This window comes from Lissotriton helveticus, chromosome 10 (genome assembly GCF_964261635.1).
Source record: "Lissotriton helveticus chromosome 10, aLisHel1.1, whole genome shotgun sequence".
Classification (NCBI taxonomy): Eukaryota; Metazoa; Chordata; class Amphibia; order Caudata; family Salamandridae; genus Lissotriton; species Lissotriton helveticus.
In genome coordinates, this window is record NC_136071.1 from 309,832,016 (window position 1) to 309,858,111 (window position 26,096).

General features: G+C 44.5%; 1 protein-coding gene and 1 long non-coding RNA gene across 7 annotated transcripts in view; one reads left to right on the plus strand and one right to left on the minus strand.

Moving 5' to 3' along the window:
• LOC144783772 (uncharacterized) overlaps positions 1-26,096 on the plus strand; it is a 317,953-nt gene that overhangs the window by 188,869 nt on the left and 102,988 nt on the right. The window lies entirely within an intron of this gene.
• Positions 1-26,096, minus strand: part of LOC144783770 (cathelicidin-1-like) — a 217,773-nt gene that overhangs the window by 113,827 nt on the left and 77,850 nt on the right. For all 4 annotated transcript variants that reach the window (XM_078662465.1, XM_078662462.1, XM_078662464.1 and 1 more), the window contains exon 3: positions 9,357-9,440. In XM_078662465.1, the coding sequence (XP_078518591.1) occupies positions 9,357-9,440 (84 nt within the window). The remainder of the gene's footprint in view (positions 1-9,356; positions 9,441-26,096) is intronic.

Here is a 26,096-nt window from a genome sequence, read left to right on the forward strand (position 1 = left end):
AAAATTCTTAGGTTCTACAACCTTCATATTTAAATACACTATTCACTCAATTCTTCTTCAGATTAGGACTGAAATAGGCTTCGGCTATGGGTCTTCCACCGACAAGTGGAATTCTCATCTATTGATGTGCATGGTTCATAGTTTTTCTTAAAAGGGGTTATTTTATTCATGATATGATGGTGTTCACATTTACGTGGACAGTTATAAGTCTTATGACTTCATGATATCCTCTAGGATACACAGATATCACAATTTAGATGTCTACTTCTTCTGTTAATTTACGTTACTGGAATTTTATTCAGCGTGTTGAATCTGCAATCTGTTTATGAAATGTTGGAATTATTTTAAAGTTTAACAAGATACAATCTTCACCTATCTTAATCTATTTATTACACTCTATTCTCATTTCTTATGAGTGGTTTCTCCTGTTCTTCTCTTTTTCCATCTTTAACTTTTTCTCTTTCATTTGCTCGATTAATAAGGATCAAAATTGCCTTGCATTATTTTCTATGAATTTTAACTTGTCTTTTCCCCTTTCAGATGCTTTTCACATTTCTTATGAATGATTTCTTCTGTTCTTATCTTTTTTCCAATTTTTGCTTTCTCTCTTTCATTTGCTTGGTTAATGAGGATCAGAATTGCCTTACAATATTTTTATGAATTTTAACTTGGCTTTTCCCCTTCAGATGCAATGTTATCAATTTTCAGACTTACTATGTATTCGTATTATTATTGTACTTGCATCATTTTTTGTTTCCGTTCAAAAGGGGGAAGGTGATGTAGTATGTAAACATAGTTGGTCTTGCTGCTCAGCCAGAGTAGAATGAGTGGAATGTTGGTGAGTGGTTAAAATGCTGTGTTTGAGTGTGTGAGCGTGAGCTTGAGTTGTGAGCGGGCTGAGCAGCAAGTGGGCTGCTCCTGGTGGGGTTCTCACCTGAATACTTACCATCTACTTAATAAAGAAACCTACAACCTCTACACCTCGTCATCTTCCAATTCTTCATAAAATCATCTTATTACAATTTCCTTCCACCAACCACTCAGACGCCGATGCTCCAAAGGACTCCTATTCGCATACAGGGAACCATATCAAAGATACTCTTACATCACTCTTAAACTGGAACAGCCTCCCACTACACATTAGAGCCTCGTCCTTTTCAGTTAAACACCTTACGATAAGCAAGGTTAGGAACACACACCTGCTTAGCACCCTCGTGGGAGTGAACTTTACAAATGCACATAACATGCATCAGATCAATTCTAAGACTTAATCTGCGACTACATACTTTCCTGAGATGTGCAAAGCAGATAACAGACTCACTGAGTCATCTGGAACAGGTTTAACATATGTTCTTAAAGGTTTACTTAAACAGGGAAACACAAATAAGGATGCTCTGCAGGGCAAAAACACCCACTGTGAAATAAAGGGTTAATTCAACCTCCAGACAATGACATCTCTTGATGATTATTGAATGGAATGTCACAGTAACTAGTGAGAGTTCCACTGCAGTCCTCATCCTTTTTTCTATCCGTTCCTCTAAATCACTCTCCACTTTACCCCCGTTCAATTTGCTGACCTTTGTTAGTAGAATTAAGTTTCTCATGTACGTGTGCACTTTATCTACCTTAAGAAAGGTAGAATGTGAGCACTGCTCTTAAAAAGCAGTATTAGCTTATTTTCCTAGGATGCCCCCAGGACCAATATGCTGGGGTTGTAAGAGAAGTGCCAGGGTTAGCAAGGGGTGACGATGATACCACTGGCTAACTCTAAATGACATTCTTGGACTTATCAGTTCTCATACTCCCTCTTACAAGGTATTTATAAGACTGGTGCCTTTAAATATTTCCATGTTCCATCCCCTCCACCTTGTGTTCTTCAGACTATAATAAAGTCACAGTGAAGTCTCCTTACATATGAAGAGTTTGTTGTATCTTCAAATCTTAAACACTTGCACAGCAGACTTTAGGTCATCTTGTGTACATCTGTCTTGGGAATGCCTCATTAGCAAATCTAGAGGATCTATCAGGAATCTGATATTTAACTATTCGAAAGATCTTTCCTTTAACAGAACAACTAAAATCGAAAGATGAAATAACCTAGGACCAATCTGATGATTGAGTGAATCTAGAAATCTCATTAAAAAGACCATATTCACATGCAAATTTGGGACACCGACCAGTCTCTGGACCACTGAGCAGGCCAGAGGGATGTATGACGTTATAACGCATACTTTTACAACGCCTATCTTTACCACGCAATTTTTACAATGCAGGATCCATTACAACGAAGTACCATTACAACGCATGTATTTACAACGAATATACTTTTACAACGCATACCATTACAACGTAAGTATTGGTAAGTATATAATTCTTAAAAAAATGTAAATTAATTAAAATTATTATAATTTAATTTAAATTAATTTAATTTAATTTAATTTAATTAATTTAATTTAATGTAATTTAATTTAATTAATTTAATTTAATGGAATTTAATTTTAATTTTTCTTAATATTTATCCTGTACCCCTGTACCCCAAAACCCCAAAACTGACCCTAAACCCTAAAAATACCCATTTACCCAAAAACCCAAAACTGACCCTGAACCCTAAAAATACCCTTTTACCCAAAAACCCAAAACTGACCCTGAACCCTAAAAATACCCCTTTACCCAAAAACCCAAAACTGACCCTGAACCCTAAAAATACCCCTTTACCCAAAAACCCAAAACTGACCCTGAACCCTAAAAATACCCCTTTACCCAACAACCCAAAACTGACCCTGAACCCTGAACCCTAAAATACCCATTTACCCAAAAACCCAAAACTGACCCAGAACCCTAAAAATAACCCTTTACCCAAAAACCCAAAACTGACCCTGAACCCTAAAAATACCCCTTTACCCAAAAACTGACCCTGAACCCTAAAAATACCCCTTTACCCAAAAACCCAAAACTGACCCTGAACCCTAAAAATACCCCTTTACCAAAAAACCCAAACCTTGCCCTGAACCCTAAAAATACCCCTTTACACAAAAACCCAAAACTGACCCTGAACCCTAAAAATACCCCTTTACCCAAAAACCCAAAACTGACCCTGAACCCTAAAAATACCCCTTTACCCAAAAACCCAAACCTTGCCCTGAACCCTAAAAATAACCCTTTACCCAAAAACCCAAACCTATAATATTTTTAATAAAATTATATACTTACCAATACTTACGTTGTAATAGTATGCGTTGTAAAGGTATCTGCGTTGTAAATACATGCGTTGTAATGGTACTTCGTTGTAATGGATCCTGCGTTGTAAAAATTGCGTGGTAAAGGTAGGTCGTTGTAAAAGTTGCGTGGTAATGGTTGTATACCAGGCCCGAGTGGTGCAGCAGGCAAATTGCTTTTTTGGTAGTTTGGAAATAAGAGCATATATTAGCTGTTAAAGAATACTGTCCAAGCTGGGGGACAGAGTTATCCGACAGGCCATGAGGAGCACTCCTCAGAGCATCTCGTTTGCCATGGGGTTCCTTGCCCTGTGTCCAGAGTCAGAGAAGATCGGATCCTGTGGTGAGGCATGCAGGACTGGCTGCTGGCGAGAGGGGTACCACCTGAGCAAGGACCACCACTCGATGGGGAGAGGTGTGACCGAGTGAGCCGGCACTTCCCTGTACTCCCAGATGAGCTAAATGGAGGAGCGCTGAGGAGCAGCACATAAGCTCCTTCCATTCTGGTTGGTGTCGCTGGTGTGGAAATTTGGGGAGGTCCCTCCCTTGCCATTGCAGCAGAGAGACTTGTAGTCAGGCAACGCTATACAGGAGAGGCAGAGACAGACATTGCCGCTGGTACTAGGGGCATACTCGCCGGCTGACTACTGGCCCACCCGGATGGGAGATCATTGGGTGAACTCTGTGGTTGGCACCTCTTGCTTGGTATGAGTGTGCAGTTGTTCACACACGCCCACTGGGATCAGAGGCTGCAGATGCAGATGGAGGGTTATGCCTGATACATATCGGTGGCTCACGCATGGTACATGGTGTAATGACATTGATCCTGGCCCGGTGGGGTGTAATCCCTGGCCCCCCTCGGCACACACGCTACAGAGGAGCCCAGGACAGAAGAGAATTCCCTGATGTACTTTCCCTGGTGAGTGTGGCCCCTCTTTTCATCATGTTGGTCCGTGGCTGCTGGATTGTATTGTACACTGTAGAACTAACCTGCTCACACTGTTAATGGCCATGCAGTCCACCGTCTTGCTTCCCCCCACTCTGCACATGATACTGCCATGGGAGACATGCTCCCTGGCCCTTTGTGCCTCTTGTTCTACTGACTAGTGTGCATGGATCCTATGAGGCCTTGGAGTGGTCTGAGACCCCATGGTCCAGGAAGACCATATAGACCCTGCCATTACGGGAGTCCCTGCTGGTAGTACTCGCACCTGGTTGGCAGCATCTCAGATACCTGCTGCATCCTGTGGCTTGAGGAACTCATGGACCAGCGCATATTTTACCTCCTTCTTTTGTCTGGACTTAGTGAGTGCCACTTTGCCTCTGTGCTCTTCCTCTGCACCACGCTAGACTTTATCACCCCAGCAGGGATAACTGTGCTACTTTTCCTTCATGGGTCCACTTGCTCTGAACTACTCTCTACTTACTGTGAGCAGCCCCGCCTCCACCTCTGACGACTATGGGGCAGTTACTACTTGCAGAGGAAGGTTCCCTGCTTCTGGTTGTGGTTGAGGGCATACCCACCATCTGCATTCCTCCAATTCCCCACTATAGGGGGCCCATGCTCCGTGGGAAAAATTGGATATGATACTAGCAGCTATTAGCTCTACAAGGGAAACCCTGGACTCAAAAATTGATTCTTTAGTTGTGGAGGTCGCTCCCCCCCCCCCGGCTGCAGCTCCACCAGCGCTCTCAGCGTTTGTGCCCTGTGATCCTCTGTGCCATTGACCATTTGGTTGCTCCCCCTCGTGTGACCTTGCTCCTCTTGAGTGGTCTCGCTCCCCCGTGTCCTTTACCCAATGTACCCGCCTCTGCTGCCCCTGCGGCCCCACCCCCTGTGCCCATTTGCTGCCCCCTGCCACCCACCTTCCACCTCCCAGCTGCTCCTCCCTCCCACCTCCCCTTGAAATGGCGGCCGCTGTGCGACCGCACGCAGCGGGCGTGCGCCTAAGGCAAGCCCGTCTGCGCCTGTCTGCGCCTGTCTGCGCCTGGTCCGCGCCCAGTGCCAGAACCCCTGGCCCCCTCACCAACCACAAAGACAGCCTCCGATACGACGCCAAAACCCTCGTCGCTCTCAACCCAGGATGGACCCCCACCTGCAGCAGGGCCACCCCGAAGCGCACCCGCGGTCCCTTCACCTGCCAAAACTGCAGCTTCTCCTGCATCAAAGACACAGAGACTCCCGCCATGACAGAACACAACAAGCTCCGATGCATCCTGATCAACACCCGCTCTGCACGCAAACACGCAGTCGAGCTCAGGAACCTACTCGACACCACATCACCAGACGTCGCCTTCCTGACCGAGACCTGGATGAACAAAGCCTCCTCTCCAGACATCACCATAGCCATCCCCGACGGATACAAGATCGCCCGCAGAGACCACACCAACAGAATCGGAGGAGGAATCGCCATCGTCCACAAGAAGACCATCAGGGTCTCTACAAACACCGACGACACTCTCAGCACCGCCGAACACATGCACTTCCAGATCCACACAGACCCCAAGACCACCCTAAGAAGCACCCTCGTCTACAGACCACCCGGACCCGATCACAATTCTGCGACGCCATTGCTGACTTCATCACCACACACACACTGTCCTCCACCGACTACATCCTCCTCGGAGACCTGAACTTCCACCTGGAGAACAACAACGACAGCAACTCCTCCACCCTGATAGACAACCTCGGACTGGAACAGCTTATCACAACGCTGACCCACATCGCCGGACACACGCTAGACGCCATCTTCTCCTCAAGCCCCCAAGTCTCCTTCTGCCACGTCTCCGAACACACCTGGACTAACCACCACTGCATCCACTTCACCTTTCGGAAATCCGTCGCACATCACCGCACCCTAAAGATCCCCTGTCGCCGCTGGGCAAAATCCCCGAAGCACAACTACAGCCAAACCTCACACTCAATCCCCAAACCAACCCCGCCAACCCCGACGACGGTGCGTGCACCCTCAGACGATGGATGGACAACTGCAACAACACCCTAGTCCAGCTGAAAAAACAAACCATCAAAGACACCAGCAAGAGAGCCAATTGGTTCACCCCGGAACTCCAAGCGTCTAAGCGCACCTGCCGGAAGCTGGAGAACATATGGCACAGCGTGAAGTCACCAGGCAGCCATACTGCCCACAAAGATGCCATCCGCAAGCACCACCACCTCATCAGGACCGCCAAGAGAGCCTCCTTCAAAAACCGCCTCGACAACAACGCACACAACAGCAAGGAACTCTTCAACGTAGTTAAAGAACTCTCCAACCCCAGCTCCAACGCCAACGACATCCCGCAGTTGCAAGCCCTGAGCGACTCCCTTGCCACCTTCTTCCACAGCAAGATCGCCGACATCCACGACAGCTTCAACCCCCGGACGACCCCAACAGGTCCCAACACAGCGGACCCACCGCACCCCACCGACCACAACCCCCTGACAACCAGGGCCAACGTGAGCATCGAAGACACAATCAAGGCCATGGGCACAATCCACTCGGCTCGCCGTCTGACCCTTTTCCACACCACATCTTCAACAAAGCCAGCAGCTCCATTGCACCCCACCTGAGCAACATCCTCAACCTCTCCTTCAAGACCGTGACCTTCCCTGAGAGCTGGAAACACGCCGAGATCAACGCCCTACTGAAGAAACCCAAGGCAGACCCGAGCGAACTCATAAACTTCCGGCCCATCTCCCTGCTTTCATTACCAGTTAAGGTCATCGAGAAGATATTCAACATCCAGCTCACCCGCTATCTCAAAGACAACAGCATCCTAGACCCCTCCCAGTCAGGATTCCGCAGCAATCACAGCACTGAGACCGCCCTCATCACCACCACAGAAGACATCAGGATCCTACTGGACAACGGCGAGACGGCGGCCCTCATCCTTCTGGACCTCTCCACCACCTTCAACACCATCTGCCACCGCACACAATGCACTCGATTCCACGACGCAGGGATCCGAGACAAGGCCCTGGACTAGACCTCCTCCTTCCTCTCCAGCAGAACCCAGAGAGTCTGGCTCCCCCGTTCCGATCCGAAGCCTCCGAGATCATCTGTGGCGTCCTGCAGGGCTCCTCCCCCAGCCCAACGCTCTACATGGCGCCCCTCGCACGACTTCACGACCTCAACATTATCTCCTACGCCGACGACCCGCAACTGATCCTCTCCCTCACCAAGGACCCTCTCACCGCCAAATCCAACCTCCACCAGGGGATGAAGCCCGTCGCTGAATGGATGGAGGACAGCCACCTTAAGCTAAACACAGACAAAACATTGATACTCATCCTCTGGCCCAACCCCTCAGCATGGGACGACTTCTGGTGGCCCGCATCACATGGGACACCCCCCGCACCCACCAACCGCACTCGCAACCAGGGAGTCATCCTCGACTCGAAACTCACCATGACCAAACAAGTCAACGCTGTCTCCTCCACCTGCTTCAACACCCTCCGTATGCTCCGCAAGATCTTCAGATGGATCCAGACAGATACGAGGAAAACCGTCACCCAGGCCCTAGTCAGCAGCAGACTCGACTATGAAAACCCCCTATATGCCGGCGCCCCGACCAAGCTCATCGACAGACTGCAAAGAATCCAGAATGCCTCTGCACGCCTGATCCTCGACACCCCGGGCCGCGACCACATCACCTCCCACCTCAGGAACCTGCACTGGCTCCCTGTCGACAAAAGAATCTCCTTCAAGCTCCTGATCCATGCACACAAGGCACTCCACAAGACCAGCTCAGCCTACCTCAACAGTCGACTCTCCTTCTACGCACCCAACAGGAAACTCCATTCAGCAGACCTCTCCCTGGCCACTGTCTCACGCATCCGTAGAACCACAGCCGGAGGCAGATCCTTCTCCCACCACGCCGCCACTACCTGGAACACCCTCCCCCTCATCCTACGACAAACTGAAGACCTTCTAACCTTCAGGAGACAACTCAAGACCTGGCTGTTCAACCAGTAGCAACAGCACCCCCCCCTTTTTCCCCCCTCAGTGCCTTGCAACCCTTGTGGGTATGTAGCGCACTCTACAAATTATTGATTGATTGATCGATTGGACAATCATCGCAAAATGGCTGAATGGTCTACTCCGTTGAGACCACAGTCCCGGAGATAACGCCCACCACAATGGCCCATGCATCACAACTCGGTGACATGGCTCATGATTCTCAGATTTATGATCAAGAAGGCAGAGCCAAATTTAACAATATCCGAGTGATCGGACACCTGAAAAAAATTGAGGGGACATAGATTCTCGCCTTTCTTGAGGGCAGACTCTAAGCAGTTGCTCCAGAGGGTCTATCAAAATTCTATGCGCTTGAAAGTGCTAACAAGGTGATGGTTGCCCTCTGGCTCCTGGCGCGCCCCGCAATCTATGTTGGCCCACCGCCCCCATTTCCAGGACCGTGACTATTTGCTACAACAGACCTGCATGATGGGCCACTTTCAGGTGAAGAACACAGACGTCTTTAAATTCCCAGATTCCATAGCCACCATACAAAGGCAAAGATTTTCCTTTATGACCTGTTATGTTATGGTTCTTCAAGTTATTGTATCTGACTCATTTTTCCGCAAGACTTGATTGATTGATAACAGACTTACTATTTATCACTGTGACTATCTGCAGAATATGGAAAATGTTAAAAAGAAATGCAGCCCAAAAAGTTGTTTTTTTTTAAATCCCAATGTTGCCTGTTGCATTGCGTTATCTTGGTAAGTAATGAAATAAAAAAGAGGCTGAGAGCTCAAGTGCAAAATCTGAAACTATTTTTAACACCTCCATATTTGTAGCAGCACTGTAAGACCACTGCCCTTCTACCCAATCGATATTCATCCAGTCCATCAATACAATATCCTTTTCCAATGTATGGCTTGCCTGGAAATTCGGAGGAAGAATCACTTGACTAATTAATAACTCGAGAGGGTGGAAGCATTTAGTAAAGAAAGGCAATGGAGGTGTTTTATTTTTAACGTCAAGGGATTTTTTTAACGAGGTGTTTGTAGAGCCGGGGTACTTGGACACAAAGTAACGTACCGAACCAGTCAGCCATGCAGCAGCCTGCAACTTCCAGTCATGCATACCCACAGGATGTTGTTTCGCCAAAGGAGAACCCTAAACCACAACCTACCTTTGCTGTTACTGTATCACAAATCACCTTGGTTACGTCATCTCCGAGTACAGAGTAAACAGTTGCTCTGCAGTCTTTCACGGTCTGCGAGGGAAAAACAAAAATGTTACTACATTAAATCATGAGCAGAGGAGATGGTTTACATTCATTTGAAAGCACGAATGTGAATAAGAGTAATGAAGCCTTTCCATCCCCTCCTCCCGGGAGGGCATTGGGTACCATTCCTCCATTTTCAACAAAATGGCATTTTTCAGATCTAGGGCCAGATGTAGGTCGCCAATTACCGGTCGGTAACGGCCGATTTCGACCGTTACCGACCGGCATTTGGGATTTGGCATGTAGGGGGCATTTTATTTACAGAATCGGTATATTTACCGATTCGGTAAATTTACAGAATCGGTAAAATACCGAATCGGTAAATTTACTGATTCTGTAAATCAAGATGTAGGTGTCACTGTAATCAGTGCCACAGGCCCTTACCGATTCGTTATTTACCATGGAATACTATTCCATGGTAAATTACGAATTCTAGTGTACATGCACATCTGTGCATGTACACCTGTGCCATGTGGCACACAGACATGCCCTAAGGGCATGTCTGTGTGTCACATGGCACACGAGCCTGAAACAGGGGTGCAACAGGGTGTCAAAGTGACACCCTGTCCCCCTTGTAAATTCGGTCATTTGACCGATTCTGTAATTACCGAATCGGTATTTGCTATTGAATCCTATGGGCTTCAAGGCCCATAGGAATCAATGGCAAATACCGATTCTGTACCGATTCTGTAATTACAGAATCGGTAATTACCGAATCTTACAGATTCGGTATTTTTACCGAATTTTTTACCTACATAGCAATTACAGAATAGTGAATACCGAATCGGTAAAATTCGGTATTTACCATTCGGTAATTTGCTATTACCTACATCTGGGCCCTAGTTCGCAGAAAATTTGGAGAGGCGCAAATCATAACGTACGGTTTACAAAATGCCCCCGCATCAAACCTCACCTGACTGCCCAATCTGTGAAGGTGTTACTGAAAGCATCTCTCATGTCTTCTTTGTATGCCCAGCCTATGTAAAACCCAGACAAAAATGGCTAAAACCAGTGTGTTTACTGCTTGGAACCAGGGATCATTCCTCTGCACTTAGAATACTTAAGGCTGACACTAGTACAACATTAGTGTGTGGGGTGGCCACATTTCTAAACTGGGCTTGGCTGATTAGATCAAAGGCTACGAGATGACTTTAGTATTAGTTGGAACTTTAAAAAAAAAATAACTTACAAAGCTGCTAATGTTTAATATGCTTTTAAACCTATTTATTGCAATATGAATGGTTTTATTGTAATGTACTTTTTTAAAAATGCAATGTATATGGATTGCGGTTTTATATTTCTAAGTGCTTTTATGATATTTTGCATAGCGAAATAAAGCTTTGATGATGAAAATTCCTTATTAAGCCACGATGTTAAGTCATATTCTGTGTTCTAGCACGCAAATAATGAGCCCCATTCTTTGCCATTCAAAATCTGATCGTTAGGAGCGTGAAAATGTGCATAATTTACTTTAGCATAATTATGTGAAATTCCGTCAAATCGATGCATTTTAGGTGAAACTATGTAAGCTCAAAACCAGCCTTTGGTGCTACATTTTTGCATAAAAATGCTTCTTCGTGTCCATTTAGGATGCTGGGATGCATTTTGCGCAACAACAAAAGAAAAAGTGTTGCAAAAAAACAGCTGCTTGCTTTTTAGTCATTTGGGTTGTTCCTGTGCTTTCGTTCTCAAATTTAGCAATGTGACATAATAGTGTATTTTTGTGAATTTCATATAACCGGTGTACAATAATATTCATGAAATTATGCAAGAATATGCTGGCGTAATGGGAATTTCACCAAGGCTTAATGTTAAGTCGCACTCTCCCTTTCTTTTAAACTAAGGGTCATATTTATTAAAAAATCATGTAACACTACAAGAATGCAAGCTACGTATTTACCATTGTACGGCGCATTCCTGTCCTTTCCTAGAGCTGGAACATTTTTGGCTGCCTAGCGCCAAAGCAAGCAGGATTATTTTTGTGCGGAAAGGGACACCTTCCTCCACAAAATCAGTCCTCAGAGGCATTTTCCTCTTTCTAATGCTGTAGAATGCAGGATATGAAGAAAGAAGGAACAATGATAAATATATTCTTTCCTCATTGTGCCTTTGGTGGGGAGGTGTACAATTCTAAACCATCCCAGGTCTAATAATGTTGATACACTTGAGAATGTGTCAGAATCCAAGCTACACCCATGACACGCCTCCCTGCCGCTGATTATCGCAAGGCAGCGATTTGCACTGCCTGTGTTACTCTAGATTTATCAAGCCCCTCAGGGCCACACATGGTGCCCTTACGAGGCTTGATAAAGCTCATTTAGGTTGTGCATGGCCACTGAGTCCTCTGCATGGTGCAAGGTCGACCCAAAACTTTGATAAGTATGCCCCTGAGTTTCATCTCTTGCCCAGTTCTTGAGTTGCACATTATCATCCTTGTCCCACTTGTTTTGTATTGTGCTTTCTTTGTGTTAAAATGAAATTAATTAAGGCATATGTAATTGGCTAACTTTTATTTGTGTTAATGTTTATTTTTGTCTATGGGCTGGTGCTCTTGATTACATACCCTATTTTTCTTAGTTCTGTTTTATGAAAAGTTCAAACCATTTTCATTGTAAAAACTAAGAAGCCAATTTTTGGGAGAGCAGAAACAGAAAATCTACAGAGTAAGGGGATACCAGTCCACCAGGAGCCAATTAAATAGCACTTTACAGCTTTATTTAGAGTTTGTTGGCCACTTCGTCAGTCCACCAGGGCAGAGAAGTGTTTTTATCTGCTGCTCTTACAGAAGACGTATCATATTTAGAAATCTTTGCAGTGACTGCTGATGATCTTTGAAAGCTGGTGGGGCAAAGTACATCCCCTGAATTCCAGCCATCTACCCCAAATTATTATAGGCTCTTATGCTCACTCATACTTATTCTCACATCCCAACACTCAACATACTCATTCTTTGTTAGAAATTGGGTTGTAGGTTGAGTATGGTATGAGCCCAAGTCAGACAGCAACCACAATCATAATTAGGGTAAAAGGCAGGCAAACTCTCAATTAACCTCTGCTCACCCTCCGGTAGAATGGCACATACCAGTCAGGCTTAACTTAGAGGCAATATGTAAAGTATTTGTTGCAACACTTCAAACAGTGAAATACACAACGCAAAAAGATTCCAAACCAAGTTAGAAAATATAACATAATTTAATAAATAAAACAAAACCAAAAATGACAAAAATCCAATAAGTAGAATTTAAGATTTGAATTTTTAAAGATTAAATGTGAAAATAATGCTTAGAAGCAATTAGTGCCTATTTGGAATATTTGGTTGCACGGGACCGGGACAAAGTCAAAAGTTCAGGCCAACTGCAATAGAGCACGTGCCGGATACAGGGACACCTCAAGGCTCACTGAACAAAAGTACCTTGATTCTGGTCACAATAGGGAAGATGCATGGTGCAGCTGAGCGTTGGTCGAATCTGCAGTCGAGGTGATACGTAGATTTTCTCATTGCAATGTTGGCGATGCACCGGTTCCAAAGGAGAAGCACCATTTTTGTGATGCAATGCTTCTAAAGTCGCTGAGCCGGGCTTCTCAACGAAGTTGAGCAGATGAGTTGATCGTCTCTGCAGTGGTGGCAATGAGGAGGTTCTGATGTGGTGGTTCCGATGGGTAATGCACTCGATCTGATGTGATGTGTCGGTTCTGTTCCTGCAACAGCAGCTATGCGTCGATTCTGCAGTGAGTGCAGATGTGTGGGTTCAGCTGGAGCAAGCACCTGGGTCCACTTCCAATGGGCCAGACACAGGAGCAGGGTGGCAGTCTGTTATGTCCCTGAGACTGCAGATCAGGAGGCTACTCAGCTAGCCTTTGGAGTCAATCTGGGCTCAGGTCATGGAGACCCAGAGGGAGCAGGAGGCAGCAGTTCAACACGGTAAGGTAGCAATCTTCCAGAGCTTCCATCCAGTAGAGTGAGGGTCCTTAAGCACAGCCGTTTTTCTCCTTAGTAGAGTGGTTTCAGGTCCAGAGGTGTACTGATTTTGTGGTATCATAGGTTTAGGACTTATACCCAGCTGTGCTTTTGAAGTGGGGGAAACTTTAAAGGGCACAGAGATCCTCCCTTCCTGCCCTGGCACCAGACTCACTACAAGGGGGTATGCAGCCCTTTGTGTGTGCACAGGACCCCATCTATTCAGGTGTGAATGTGTAGCTGTGCCCAGCTCTTCTCTTCCATCCTCCGAGGGTGATCCATCAAGTCACACCCAAGCTCCCTTTGTGGGTGACTGTCTAGAGGGAGTACACGAAAACCAGCTGTCACCCCACTCAGCCAGTGATCAGAGACATGCAGTAGGCGCCAAAGGACTAAGAGCAGGAAAATGCCTACATTACTAAAAGTATACAAAAAGGGGATCGATTCTGTTAAGGACACCAGAGATTGGAATCTATACAACAATATTCAAAAAAGGATACCTCTGCGACCATTGATTGGCGTACTTTTTGATCGACATAGGTTTTAATGTATTGCCTACGCCTGTTTTCCAAAGTATCAACACGATACATTACTTCATTTCACTACTATGGTAGATACACAAGTGCTACATTCCTTTACTTATGTATCAATAATCAAGCAAAACACATGGAAACATAACACATGGAAACATTCAATTTGTACTTTTTCAAACTTTTACTTTACTTCATATTCTCAAAGCAGTTTTAAAAAAGATTGTGCATAACATTACACATTGCTTTTTCATAAATTAGTACAAACTGTCCTTTACATTCATTTCTAAGAAAATTATGCAAATGTCAAAGAAACCAGCGCAGAAAATGTCAAAGAAACCAGTGCAACATATAATCGTATTGTTTTTAGGAGCTCATCAATTTGGTAAGTCCTACTTGGTATTGCTATTATATCGGGATATCTAGTTATCCTCAACAATCTATGATTGAGTGGTCCTAAAACATATGTGCTCAGAGTCGTTTAACAAGCTTCAACTGTTTAGCCCATCCTTTGTCTGCTAAACTTATATGCAATTTCCACTTTACAGATATGTGTATCAGTCCTCTGAGTCACGTGCAAGAAAAAACTGTGAGTGGTGATGATGTCGACACGTTTCGACCTTCGTGCAAGGGACCGTGAGGGTTTCAAGGAAGATCTTCCTCAGGGCTGGGACTGTGAGTGTAGGACTCGCAAAATCTCAATGTCTTGGATGGAAAGATTGGGGATTGTCTTGTTCTCCTGGTCTTCACGGCCAAACTGGAATTTGTCTTTGTGGTTTTCTTATTTCTTTTCAAGTATAAGGCTGGTTGTCGGCAATCTCTTCCGTCAGTGAGTGCGGCGCATTTTTTGAATTTCTTTTCCGGGTAACTACCCGGAAAATGGCAAACACTGTAGGGACACTGTAAATTGCACACACAGGCTATGCAATGGCAGGCCTGAGACATGTTTAAAGGGCTACTTGAGCGGGTAGCACAGTCAGTGCTGCAGAGCAAATAGCAACATTTAATTTACAAGCCCTGGGCACATATAGTGTGCTGTACTAGGAACCTATTAGTAAATTAAATATACCAATTGTGGATACATCAATCAAACCATGTTTAGGGAGAGAGCACATGCACTTTAGCACTGGTTGGCAGTGGTTAAGTGCTCAGTGTCCTACAGTCAACAAAAAGAAATAAGCAAAAGTATGAAGCAAACAGGCAAAACGTTTTGAGAAAGACCACCCTAAGGTTTCATGGTCTTACATCTGGTCACGCTGGACCGGGATGAAAGCCAAAAGTAAAGGCCGACCATGGCACGTACCAAGTGAGGCACACTGAACAAAAGTACCTTGATCCTGACAGTGTGATGTCGAAAATGCGGCGTGCAGCCAAAGTGGTGTCTTTGTCAATCCACGCAGTGGTGGTGATGTCGACAGGGATTTGAAGAACTTTAGCTGGGAAGCGCGTTGCACAGTTGTAGTTCCGAAAGCGATGTGTTGATGCCGATCCATGCGGTAGAGGTGTTGCACTGGTTCTGGTCCATGCAACGGCGACAATGCTCCGGTTCAAAAGAAGATTTGTGAGTTTGCTGGAGCAGGCATCTTAGGCCCACTTCCAAGGGCCCAGGACAGTGGTGGCACCTCTTGACAGGGCAGACACACAGATGGCAGAGTCCAGGTGCAGAAGCAGGTTCGTTGGAAGTCTTTTATGTCCCTAAGACTTCAGATCAGGAGGCCAACCAGCTAGACCTATGAGTCACTCTTGGTTCACATGATGCAGTTCTAGTCCTTCTCACCCAGGCAGGAGAACAGCAGGCAGCACAGCAGCATAGTAAGGCAGGAGTCCAGCAAAGCAGGAGTCCAGCAGAGTGGCAGTCCTTCAGCAGCACATCGGTCATTCTTCTTGGCAGAGTTTAAGAGGCCCAAAGTATACTGAAGTGGTGGTGTAAGAGGTCCAGTACTTATAGCCAGTAATTCCTTTGAAGTATGGGAAACTTCAAAGACATGCCTTTGAAACATACAGCGGTCTTCCCTTCCTGCCTTGGCTCCAGACTCAATACAGGGGGAATCAGCCCTTTCTGTGGGGACAGGACACAACCTATTCAGGTGTAAGTGAGCCTGGGTCAAGGTCCTGCCACCTAGCTTGCCAGGATTGCCTCATATCAGGTCACACCGAAGCTCTCATTTTGTGTGGCTATTTAGGGGAATAGACAAAGCCCAGGTGTCACCCATCCCAGATATGTCATCAGAGACAGACTGCAAACATCAAATGGCTAAAGTAAGAAAATGACAACTTTCTAAAAGTGACCTTTTCAGAATTGCAATTTAAAATCTGACTTCAGCATATGTTTGGATTTTAAATTGGAATTCCAGAGACACAAAACTTGAAAAGTCTCTCACATCACCATTGGGAATTACACATACAAATGTGATAAGGTAATCCCAATGTTATCCTAGGAGACAGATAGGCCTTGCAGTAGTGAAAAATGAATTTGAGAGTTTTTCACGGCCAGGACATGCAAAACTAGAAAAGGTACATGGCCTGCCTTTTAAATACATTGCACCCTGCCCTCTGGATTGTCTCGGGACTACTAGAGGGGTGACATATATGTATAAACAGGGAAGGCTTGGGCTGGCAAAAGGTTTATCTTGCTAGGTCGACATCTCAGCATAAACTGCACACACAGGCTCTGCAATAACAGGCCTGAGACATGGTTAGAGGGGCACTTGAGTGGGTGGCTGAAATAGTGCTTAAGGCCCACTAGTAGCATTTCATGTACTGCCTCTGGGCACATGTAGTTCACTTTACTATGGACTTATATGTAAATTAAAAATGCCAATTGGGTATAAGCCAATATTTCCATGTTTAGGGGAGAGAGTACATGCACTTTAGCACTAGTTAGCAGAAGCAAAGTTCTTGTAATATGTTGTATAGTGTATTCTAATCTCCCTATCTGTCATCTATCTTCTCATGCATTACAGCTTGCCTGTATTTAGAATGTTATAGATGTCATAGAATACTTACTAGAGATGAGCCTTCACTTGATGATGGAAGGCTGAGCATCCAGGAGGACAGCTCCTGGTGGGGCTTACTTACCTACTTAAGTAACCATTTACCTACCATCTTGGTTCACCTGTATCACCTGTAACTTCAGCTACAATAAATGATAACTTGGAACTACACCTTGACTCCATGAAGATTATTACATTATTACATTGGCGACGATTGGACTACAAACCCTGCGTGGATACTATTTTAAAGGATTTCTACATCAATTTTACTGATTCAAAATCTTCAACTACATCCAAGAACTCTAACTCAACAAGTAAGAACCCAAGCACCTACTTACAACGATACATATTGGCTGCCCCTGCCCCACCAGTGACCAACTGCCAACGGTCAGCCTCACCTGGGCTTGCCAACATCAACTTAAGCTTGGTGAGTTCTTATTTCAACTTTTAAATTATTAACAGCTGCACCTGAATTTAAAACCACTGCTTATGTTAAAACAATTTCTCCTGACTAAAAAGAGACTGCCTGACTATGCTTTATTAACCTGCTCATTGGAAATCTACACGAAAAATATTGATAAACTATCATCACAAGCCTGTTCCTATTTTAAATTCAAATTACAAGATGCTGATTTGTAAGCCTGCAATATGCTTTTCATACAAACAGTTGTTAAATGAAAGCTACACTACACGATAATGATTAGTAAACCTGCAGCATCTTTTTCAAAGTGACAATAATTAAGTGAAAGCTACACTTGAATAATTTGGAAAAAGCCTCTGTGTGAATGCTCCTACAACTTAAGAGTTAACTGTCAAACACCGGAACGAAAGGCTTCACAAATGCAACCGCCCGAGATATGGATCTTTATTTATCACCATCTGTTATGAGAATGCCCTTTTCCGACCCTGCTTGTCTCATAAACACAGATTTATGGGAACAGCTGAAAGAAACGAAGACATTTAGAGAGCTTTGAAACAGCAAGTCATCCGATACACTTCCTCTCTAAATACAGTCTGAAACCCGTACACCTTGGAGTTATAAACTTTGACACAACAAATAAAAGGCAAAACGCTTATATTAACGCTACACTAATGTGTAATGAGTACATGTCTGTGTCAGCTTGGAAGGAGATGTGCGACATCTTTTAACCAACAGCTACCCATTTAAATAATCTATTTTAAGTCTCTCTGCCTGCTGCTGCTGATGACGACATTGTAAGCAAGGAAAATGTGAACTTTATCGAAATTTATGGTCATTTTCAGTTTTGAGACTTTTAAGTGTGACAGTTGCTCTGTATTATAAATTTAAAATAATGCTCGAGCACCTCACCTGCTACTTGTGCCGCGCGATGTTCATTCAGCCTTCCATGACGTCTTCTGCTCATTACGATCTGCAAGGCTGGCAAAGGACGTTTGGAAGCTGGAGCGTGCCGTGAGCCACTCGGTTTGCGCTTCCTCAGCGCTCCGTCATTTTGAATGTGACATATTCAATCATTTCATCAGCGTCACACCGTGAGGATTTGTCGAAATATTTTGCTTCTTTCATTTTGTCGTTCGGGCAGTTAACAATTTACTCACAAATTTCACCAGACATTTGACTATGCCTTTTACTTTCGACTTCAAGTTTAGGACCGGATCCTTTTTATTAGCTGGACTTTCCACACCAAAATCTCTCTGCAAAGAACGTTGTAAAGATGCCATCCTCCATTGGAATTATCGGATGATTATCCAGAAAGTTTTAAAGCTCATTCGGAACGTAATGTATTTTAATGTAATTTAAACATGTATTTTTGGTTATGCTGTCACCTAGTGTCCAAAGTTGGAACTCTTCTTTTAAATTAGTGATCATCTTTTTACAGTTGTTTTAATCCATGTGAGCTCAACAATTTCAACAATTCAACAATTTATGCATATCATATGAGTGGACAATAAACGTCTACACTTATCGGTTTAAAGTGACATTTTCTGCCATTATTTAATTTATGAATAATTTATGAGTAGACATTATTTGTCTACACCTATTGGTATAAAATGATATTTAATGTCATTATTCAATATATGCATTTTATCAGTGGACGCTATTTATCTACGCCTATTGGTTTAAGATGATATATACTATTATTATTTAATTCATACATAAATGTCGGGTTAAAGTGATAAAATGTATCATTATTTTATTGATACATGCTTTATTAATGGACAATATTTATGTCTACAGCTAGCTTTGTTGGGTTAAAATGAAAATGTTTTTCATTATTTAATTAATGCATGCTTTATTAATAGACAATATGTATGTCTACAGCTGCCAGTTTAAAATAATTTCATTATTTAATTAATGCATGCTTTATTAATAGACAATATTTATGTCTACAGCTGCCAGTTTATAATATGAAATATTGACGTCATTCTTTGAATTTAGCGCTGTTTTATGATAGTTTTGCTCGAGCTTTCTCTCTTTATTAATATTATATCTTCTTTTTGCGCAAAATAGTTTTAATACTTTTGATTAATTGCTGTGCGTAGACGTACGTCACATGGAATTTTGGTTTTATGATATTCGTGATACTTAAGTTTTCATGCTTTAATAATATTGCTCTAATTTATTATTATTGCTGATTACATTTTCTTATTCTGATTAGGTGTTATTCTTTTACTTTACTTGAATTTCACCTTTACTAGAATTCCCGATTATATTTATTCATTCTGGTTTATCTCTCACTAACTGGTTCATAGTTTCACAATTACGCCAGTCTGGCCAATTGGTGTGGTTAACGATCCCGTGAACCATGTATTCTATCTTCTTCTTATTATTAATGTTTTTCTGCAATAAGAAAAGGGGATGTGTGTTCCTTGTGTCTTGTATTTTATTTCATTAACTTTTTCTATATCATTCCTCTTCTAGACATATCTATTCTATTTCTTATTAGTACTGTTTTTCTACATTACCACTTCTTCCTATTTAGTGCATACCGTTATTCACATCTCTCTTCTCTAGTGTAAGAAAAGGGGATATGTTGTATAGTGTATTCTAATCTCCCTATCTGTCATCTATCTTCTCATGCATTACAGCTTGCCTGTATTTAGAATGTTATAGATGTCATAGAATACTTACTAGAGATGAGCCTTCACTTGATGATGGAAGGCTGAGCATCCAGGAGGACAGCTCCTGGTGGGGCTTACTTACCTACTTAAGTAACCATTTACCTACCATCTTGGTTCACCTGTATCACCTGTAACTTCAGCTACAATAAATGATAACTTGGAACTACACCTTGACTCCATGAAGATTATTACATTATTACATAATACTAAGGCCAACATAAACAAAGTAAAAAAAGTGGGAGGAGGGTGTGAAAATATTTGGGGGTGAACATGCAGAGAAGGCCATTTTCCAACATTCTCAATTCACGGTTATTGTCACTCACTCCCCATTACTCACTTTCCCTCACATGCTCTTTCATGTATTCACCCACTCTCCTCACCTGCGAACACAGCATTTTGTATTTCCTTTGTGGCTGTCAATATTGTAACTGCTGTGAATGCCTCTTTTACACTTTCAAATAAAATGGAAATTTCTACGGGCATGTAAGTGATCATAGACCTCTGCTCATCAGAGAGGCTATGGTGTACTCACCTTTATGACCCACTGACAAGCACTGCGAGAATCTTGATTTGTCTTTAGCCTCAGTTCTAGAGCTCTCAATTGTGCTCCATCATGAACATCTACCAACAACCTGAACTGACCCACACAACTAGGGTCAACTAAGTTCACAGTAAGTACCATATAAGAGCCATTTGTTGCATGAAAACAGCTACAGGAGAAAACATCTAGAAAATGAAAATACTCTTAGTGAATGCCAGAAGTAAAAAATGAGAAACAAAAACGGGGACTTCATTGATCACAAGAATTTCCTTTGGGAGGTATAGTTGTAAAATTTGAAGCCTGTTTCGAAGTCACTTTTTATTTCCATAGCATATAAAGCAATTTTAGCCCTGGCAAGGGATTATAGGATTATTTGTGTAGGCCTAGATTCATGAAAAATAAATATGCCATTAAACCATTCCTTTCTATCAAAATCGACCTTGCTGATCCCATAGCATGGCTTGGGCACACAAGGGGCTGAGGCGTAGAGGTGGGCATGCCAAAACAATAACAAGGAAAGATGAGCTAGAACTGAGCTAAGGGTCGGTTTGGCTCTACGAGTCTGTGCCGGAGCCAAGCATTGAAAATATTTGGCATGTAAATCATGCAACAAACATCATGTAGAAATATGACAGTAGGTTGTGTCCTGTCCCCAAATTTAAAAGGGTGTATTTAGCACAAAGACGTGTTTCACCTCAGTGCATTTTATTAGATCACTACATTTAGAGATAGTTATTAAAAAATGAGAGTTTTTAAACCTGAACTTAGAAACATGTATGCTCTTCTGTCTCAATGACAATGCCATTAGTAAACTTTAAGGCAAGCCAGTTGTCATATATACCTAACATGTGACTTAAATTCTCATTATAGATGGAGCAACATTTTATTATATTAAAGCCAGCAAAAAGTGTTTGTACAGTGCACATCATAAACTCATGGGTCTTATGGTGCTCTTACATTTAATAATGAAGAAAAAGAAGGGTCTGTGAGATAAAATATTTGCTTGAGATCAAAGACTTTGCAAGGAGTGTAGGTGGTACTGATCATAGGTTTTTTACTAGACAGATTACTTTTCTTTTTCCTGTATTAATTCAAGGAATAATGCGAGGTCTGCAAAGCTTTCAGTGGCTCGACCACCTCTACTGAGGTGTGGCGTCCGCAGCAGGTAGCAGAGAGCATGGGGAAGGCTGGAGCAAGACAAGATAGCCGACTTGACTGTGAAAGGAGGCATGGCCATCCTTCTGGAGCTTCAGTTCTCTGATGAAGGAGAAAGTGAAAGTAGATTCTGCTGTAAATAAATACACTTTGTGTGCTCAGGTAAAGCATGCCCAGTGTATCACTTTACTGAATGAGACCTGGCATCAGAGTTCACAGGCAGCCTCCTCGACTTGAGCCCTCAGAGATTGTCAGTTAGCCCCAGGAAAGTGACGCTTGCAGCGCAACCTCAGTGGCTGAAAATTGACAGGCCAGGGCTGAAACAAGGAAAGCCCTTCCTTGGCTCAGAAATACTGTGAAGGTTGGCACATGCGCACTACCCAAAACCTAATGTCTCAGGTACTTTCACGGATGGCCCAGTACTAGTGAGGTCTTCATTCAAAGGTTTCCAATGGCAGAGACAGTGGATGCTCTGCCAGCGGAACTATTGTGGTTTACCCAACTCTAAACAAATAGAGTAGGTGGACCACAGCTTTGGTGGAAAGGGCACCCTGTCCACCAAACTCTAAATAAGGCCTTAGAATTGAGGAAATCTGAGCAAAAGAAGTAATGACTATCCTACTGGGTCCACCAGGTTGAGCCGAGGAAAGGACATCTGCCGGCTTTGCTTCAAACTTTTCTTACATGAAAGTGTGATAGTAAAGAAAATTTCGATAGCATTTTTTTACTATGCCCCATATGTACCTGTAAACAATTTCTCATAATTGTCAGCGTTACCCAGAGGTGGTTGCCACTGGGTAGATATAGTTAGGCCAGAGTTTTCATAGGAAATGCGTGTTTTGTGTTGCTAATAACTTTGGCATCATTTGACAAATCTCCATGAAACTTTCCAGATAAGCGCGCTTTCTAGCATAATTTGTGCATTAAAAGTTTGAAAGTTATCCGCCATTGGGAGCTAAGAAAAAAGGAGGATCTCAAAGGGCAAAATTCCCATGCATTTTCCATTGACTTCTTTAAGAAGCGCTGCTGCAAAAACTGCTGAACAGAATTAAACTAAATGTGGCCAGAACCTAGATCTTGTTCCGCAGATTATCCGTTTTGTAATTTGCTGTAAATCCATTGAGTAGTTTTTGAGAAATGAAGGTTTAAAAATATTTGGGTCCGTGAGAGACTCTCAAAAGTCTTACAGCAGCATCAATTTAAAAATAGAGCATTCCGATTGATCTTGGGAGCTTTATTTCCCTTGAGCCATCTTCCTCAGTAGGAGTCAGACTTCTGGGGGAGCGAGTTCTCTGAATGGCTGCAAGCAAAATTAGAGAAATGTTCCTGACAGTCATTACAGGATGTGGGGACATAGTCACCTGCCCAGAACCTTAAAAAAATGTATAATATAAGGGGGCAGGGTAGGCTACCTTGCCACCTTAAGCCCCATGTGGGGACCCAGAGGGACCATTCCGGGTCAAAATAAAAAATTAAATCTGCTAATTTTACCTTGAGCCAATGGGACTCCCACAAGATTGCAGAAAAATAAAAAGTGGCCCCAATTATTTATATATATATGGGGAGGGGGACATCAGTAGTGGCCCTCTCCCCAACCCATTTAGGGTCCCGGGGGTGGGTGTATTTAGGGGAGGGGGTATATTTAAGGGATGGAGTCCCCAGGGCCTAATGAGGCTTGGGGAGAGGGAACATGGCCCCCCTCTCCTTTAAAATAAAAACCTTCCTGGGGTATTGAGTCCTGAGGGCCTAATGAGGCTCGAGGAGGGTGGCCACATGGCTACTCTCCCCTATAAAATAAATACTGCCCTGTAGGATGGGGTCCACGACCCTAATGATGTTTGAGGAGGGGGGATCATGGCCTTACTTCCCTTTAAAAAAATGGACAGCCCCTGGAATGGGGCCCCTCGGGCCTAATAAGGCTTTGGGGGGGGGTTATGCAGCTCCTTCCCCATTGTACGTAAGGCATGGCCCCAAAGGATGGCGTCCCCAGGCTCTAATTAGGCTCAGGGAGGGGGGTCACATGCCTCCCTCCCTTTTTTATTTAATTGGTCGGTCCAAGGGGGATCGGGCCACCAGGGCCTAATAGGGCTTTGCAGCCCCTCCCCGTTTAAATAAAAAAAAGCCCCAGGCGATGGAGTTCCTGGGGCCTATGAAGACTCGAATAGGGAGCCCACACTGCCCCTCCCCTCTTGGCTCTAGGGGATGGGATTCCTGGGGCCAAATAAGGCTTGGGGAGGGGTGCTTCATGCCCTTCTCCCCTAAGGTTCTTACCCTGAAGCCCGGGGGTGTTCCAGAGGCCCAACAAGGTGTTTTCCCCCTCCTATTTTATATTGTATTTGGCCCCAGGGGAATGAAGTCCCTGGGGCTTATTATGTCTAGAGAAGAGGGACTGCACACCCTCCTCCCGTTTAATGGTATTTAGCCTCAGGGGATGGGGTCCCCAGAGCCAAATATGGGTGGGGAGGGGCTTGCACACCTCTCTCTTAATTGATTTGTTTTGTCTCCAGGGGATGGGGTCCCCAGGATCCAAAGGCCTAGCCTACGCTGTGCACACCAAAGGCTGTGCACAGTGTGCGGTTGGCAGCCTGCTGTGGGGTTGCTACTGGGCTTGGTGGCAGGCAAAGCCCTGTGACCAACCCCCCGCTACACACCCAAAGGCTGTGCTTAGTGTATGGTTGACAGCTTGTGAAGAGTTGAAAGCAGGACCTGGCTACAACACAGGCCCTGTGGCTAACTTCACGCCATACACGAGCAAAGGCTGTGCACAGCGTGGGGTTAGATTCCTCCAGGTGGTGCCTGTGAAGAGTTGGATACACAGCCAGGCTGTAAGCCAGGCCCTGTGATCAACCACATGCCATGTGCAACAAAAGTCTGTGTGCAGCATGAGGTTGGCTGCCTGAGGCGGTGTTGGCTGTCATCACGTGGGTTGGCCAAAGAACCTGGCTGTAGGCTAGGCCCTGCAACTAACCCCCCTGCTGCGTACATCCAAAGACTGTGTACATTGTGGGGTTTGCTACCTGTGGGGGTTTGCCCAAGGCCTGGCGGAGGGTTGGCTTTATATATGGTAATAAAATATTACTTTACATAAAAAATCCTAGAAATTCCAAGAAACAGCAAAGTATTAAAGTAACATTAGATTTAGGAGGGATGGGGCGGAGCTTGCCGCAATGCCTTAGACAGCACCGCGGAAGAGCTCCCCGATGTCTCACGACTCCACCACTCATGGCCCCTCTACGCACCCACCTCCCTACCATGGAGACCCTGCACGCAGTATCACTGGGGGGCACACGGCATGCATGCTGCAGAAAATAAGCAGAGAGACCGCTGAAGACCGCGCAGCACCGAGTGCAATTGGCCCTGAGTGCAGGAGCAAGATGGCGGCCCTGAGCTAATACTACAGCACCCACAGGGCTCGTCGCTTCTTAGCCGAATAACTGGACCTGAACCGGGGTCTACGAGTGCCCGTATACTGTGGGGCTGGTAGTAAGCTTTCCCCCCTCTGGCTGGTTTGCTAATATTGCAGAGACTCGTGGCCCACTCTCTTTCCTGGAAACAGCCCATACAGGTACGATGGGCTGCAGGGACTGGTGGTGCAACATAGCAGCGGACTGCTTCATTGCCGCCCCCCTCCTGGAGCATCATACAATGTGCTGGGGATGTCCGTTGGATGGATAGTGGCTCCAGCATACCGAACTGCTAGAATTTTATGACAGACTGCGTGGGGGCCTGTGATGCTACCATATTGCTGTTACATAGGAGGTCCCTGGATTTATTCACCATCCCTTCCCGCTCTGTCTAATTTTACCATTTGGCACTTGTGGCCTTTCACTGATGCACATCACCAGTGCTCTTGACGAACTGGTAGTCCTGCGTGAGGAGCCAGCCAGGGCTGTGGGAGAGTGTCCCAATCAGAGGTTGCTGTCTTTCTAGCTGTTCTGCCTGGGGGAGGAAGTGGCTGGCCTGTGGTCACCTTGTTTGTCCTATATGGCGTAGATGAGGGGACAACTGGGTTCTGGACTGTGGACAGGTGGCAGAGGCGTGATCTGAGATGATTCTGGAGAAGTGCATGGGAGGATTCCCCTGCCCGTAACTATTGGTAATCATCCCCACCCCCTCTGGAGGCCGCACTGGTCCCTGCCAGGTCACCTGTCCTCATCACTAATGCTGAGGAGGTGCCATATGTGGTTGCTAGTACTTGTGATGGGCTGACTGCCTTTATTCCCCTACACTCTGGGCTTTTCCCAGACTAAAAGAGAATGTCTCAACAGGCGTCTCCCAAAAGGGGATCAAGCAGGGGGGTAGAATGGCTTCTGAACTCGATGACAAGTTTGATAAGCTACTGGCGACAAACAACACCACTTGGGA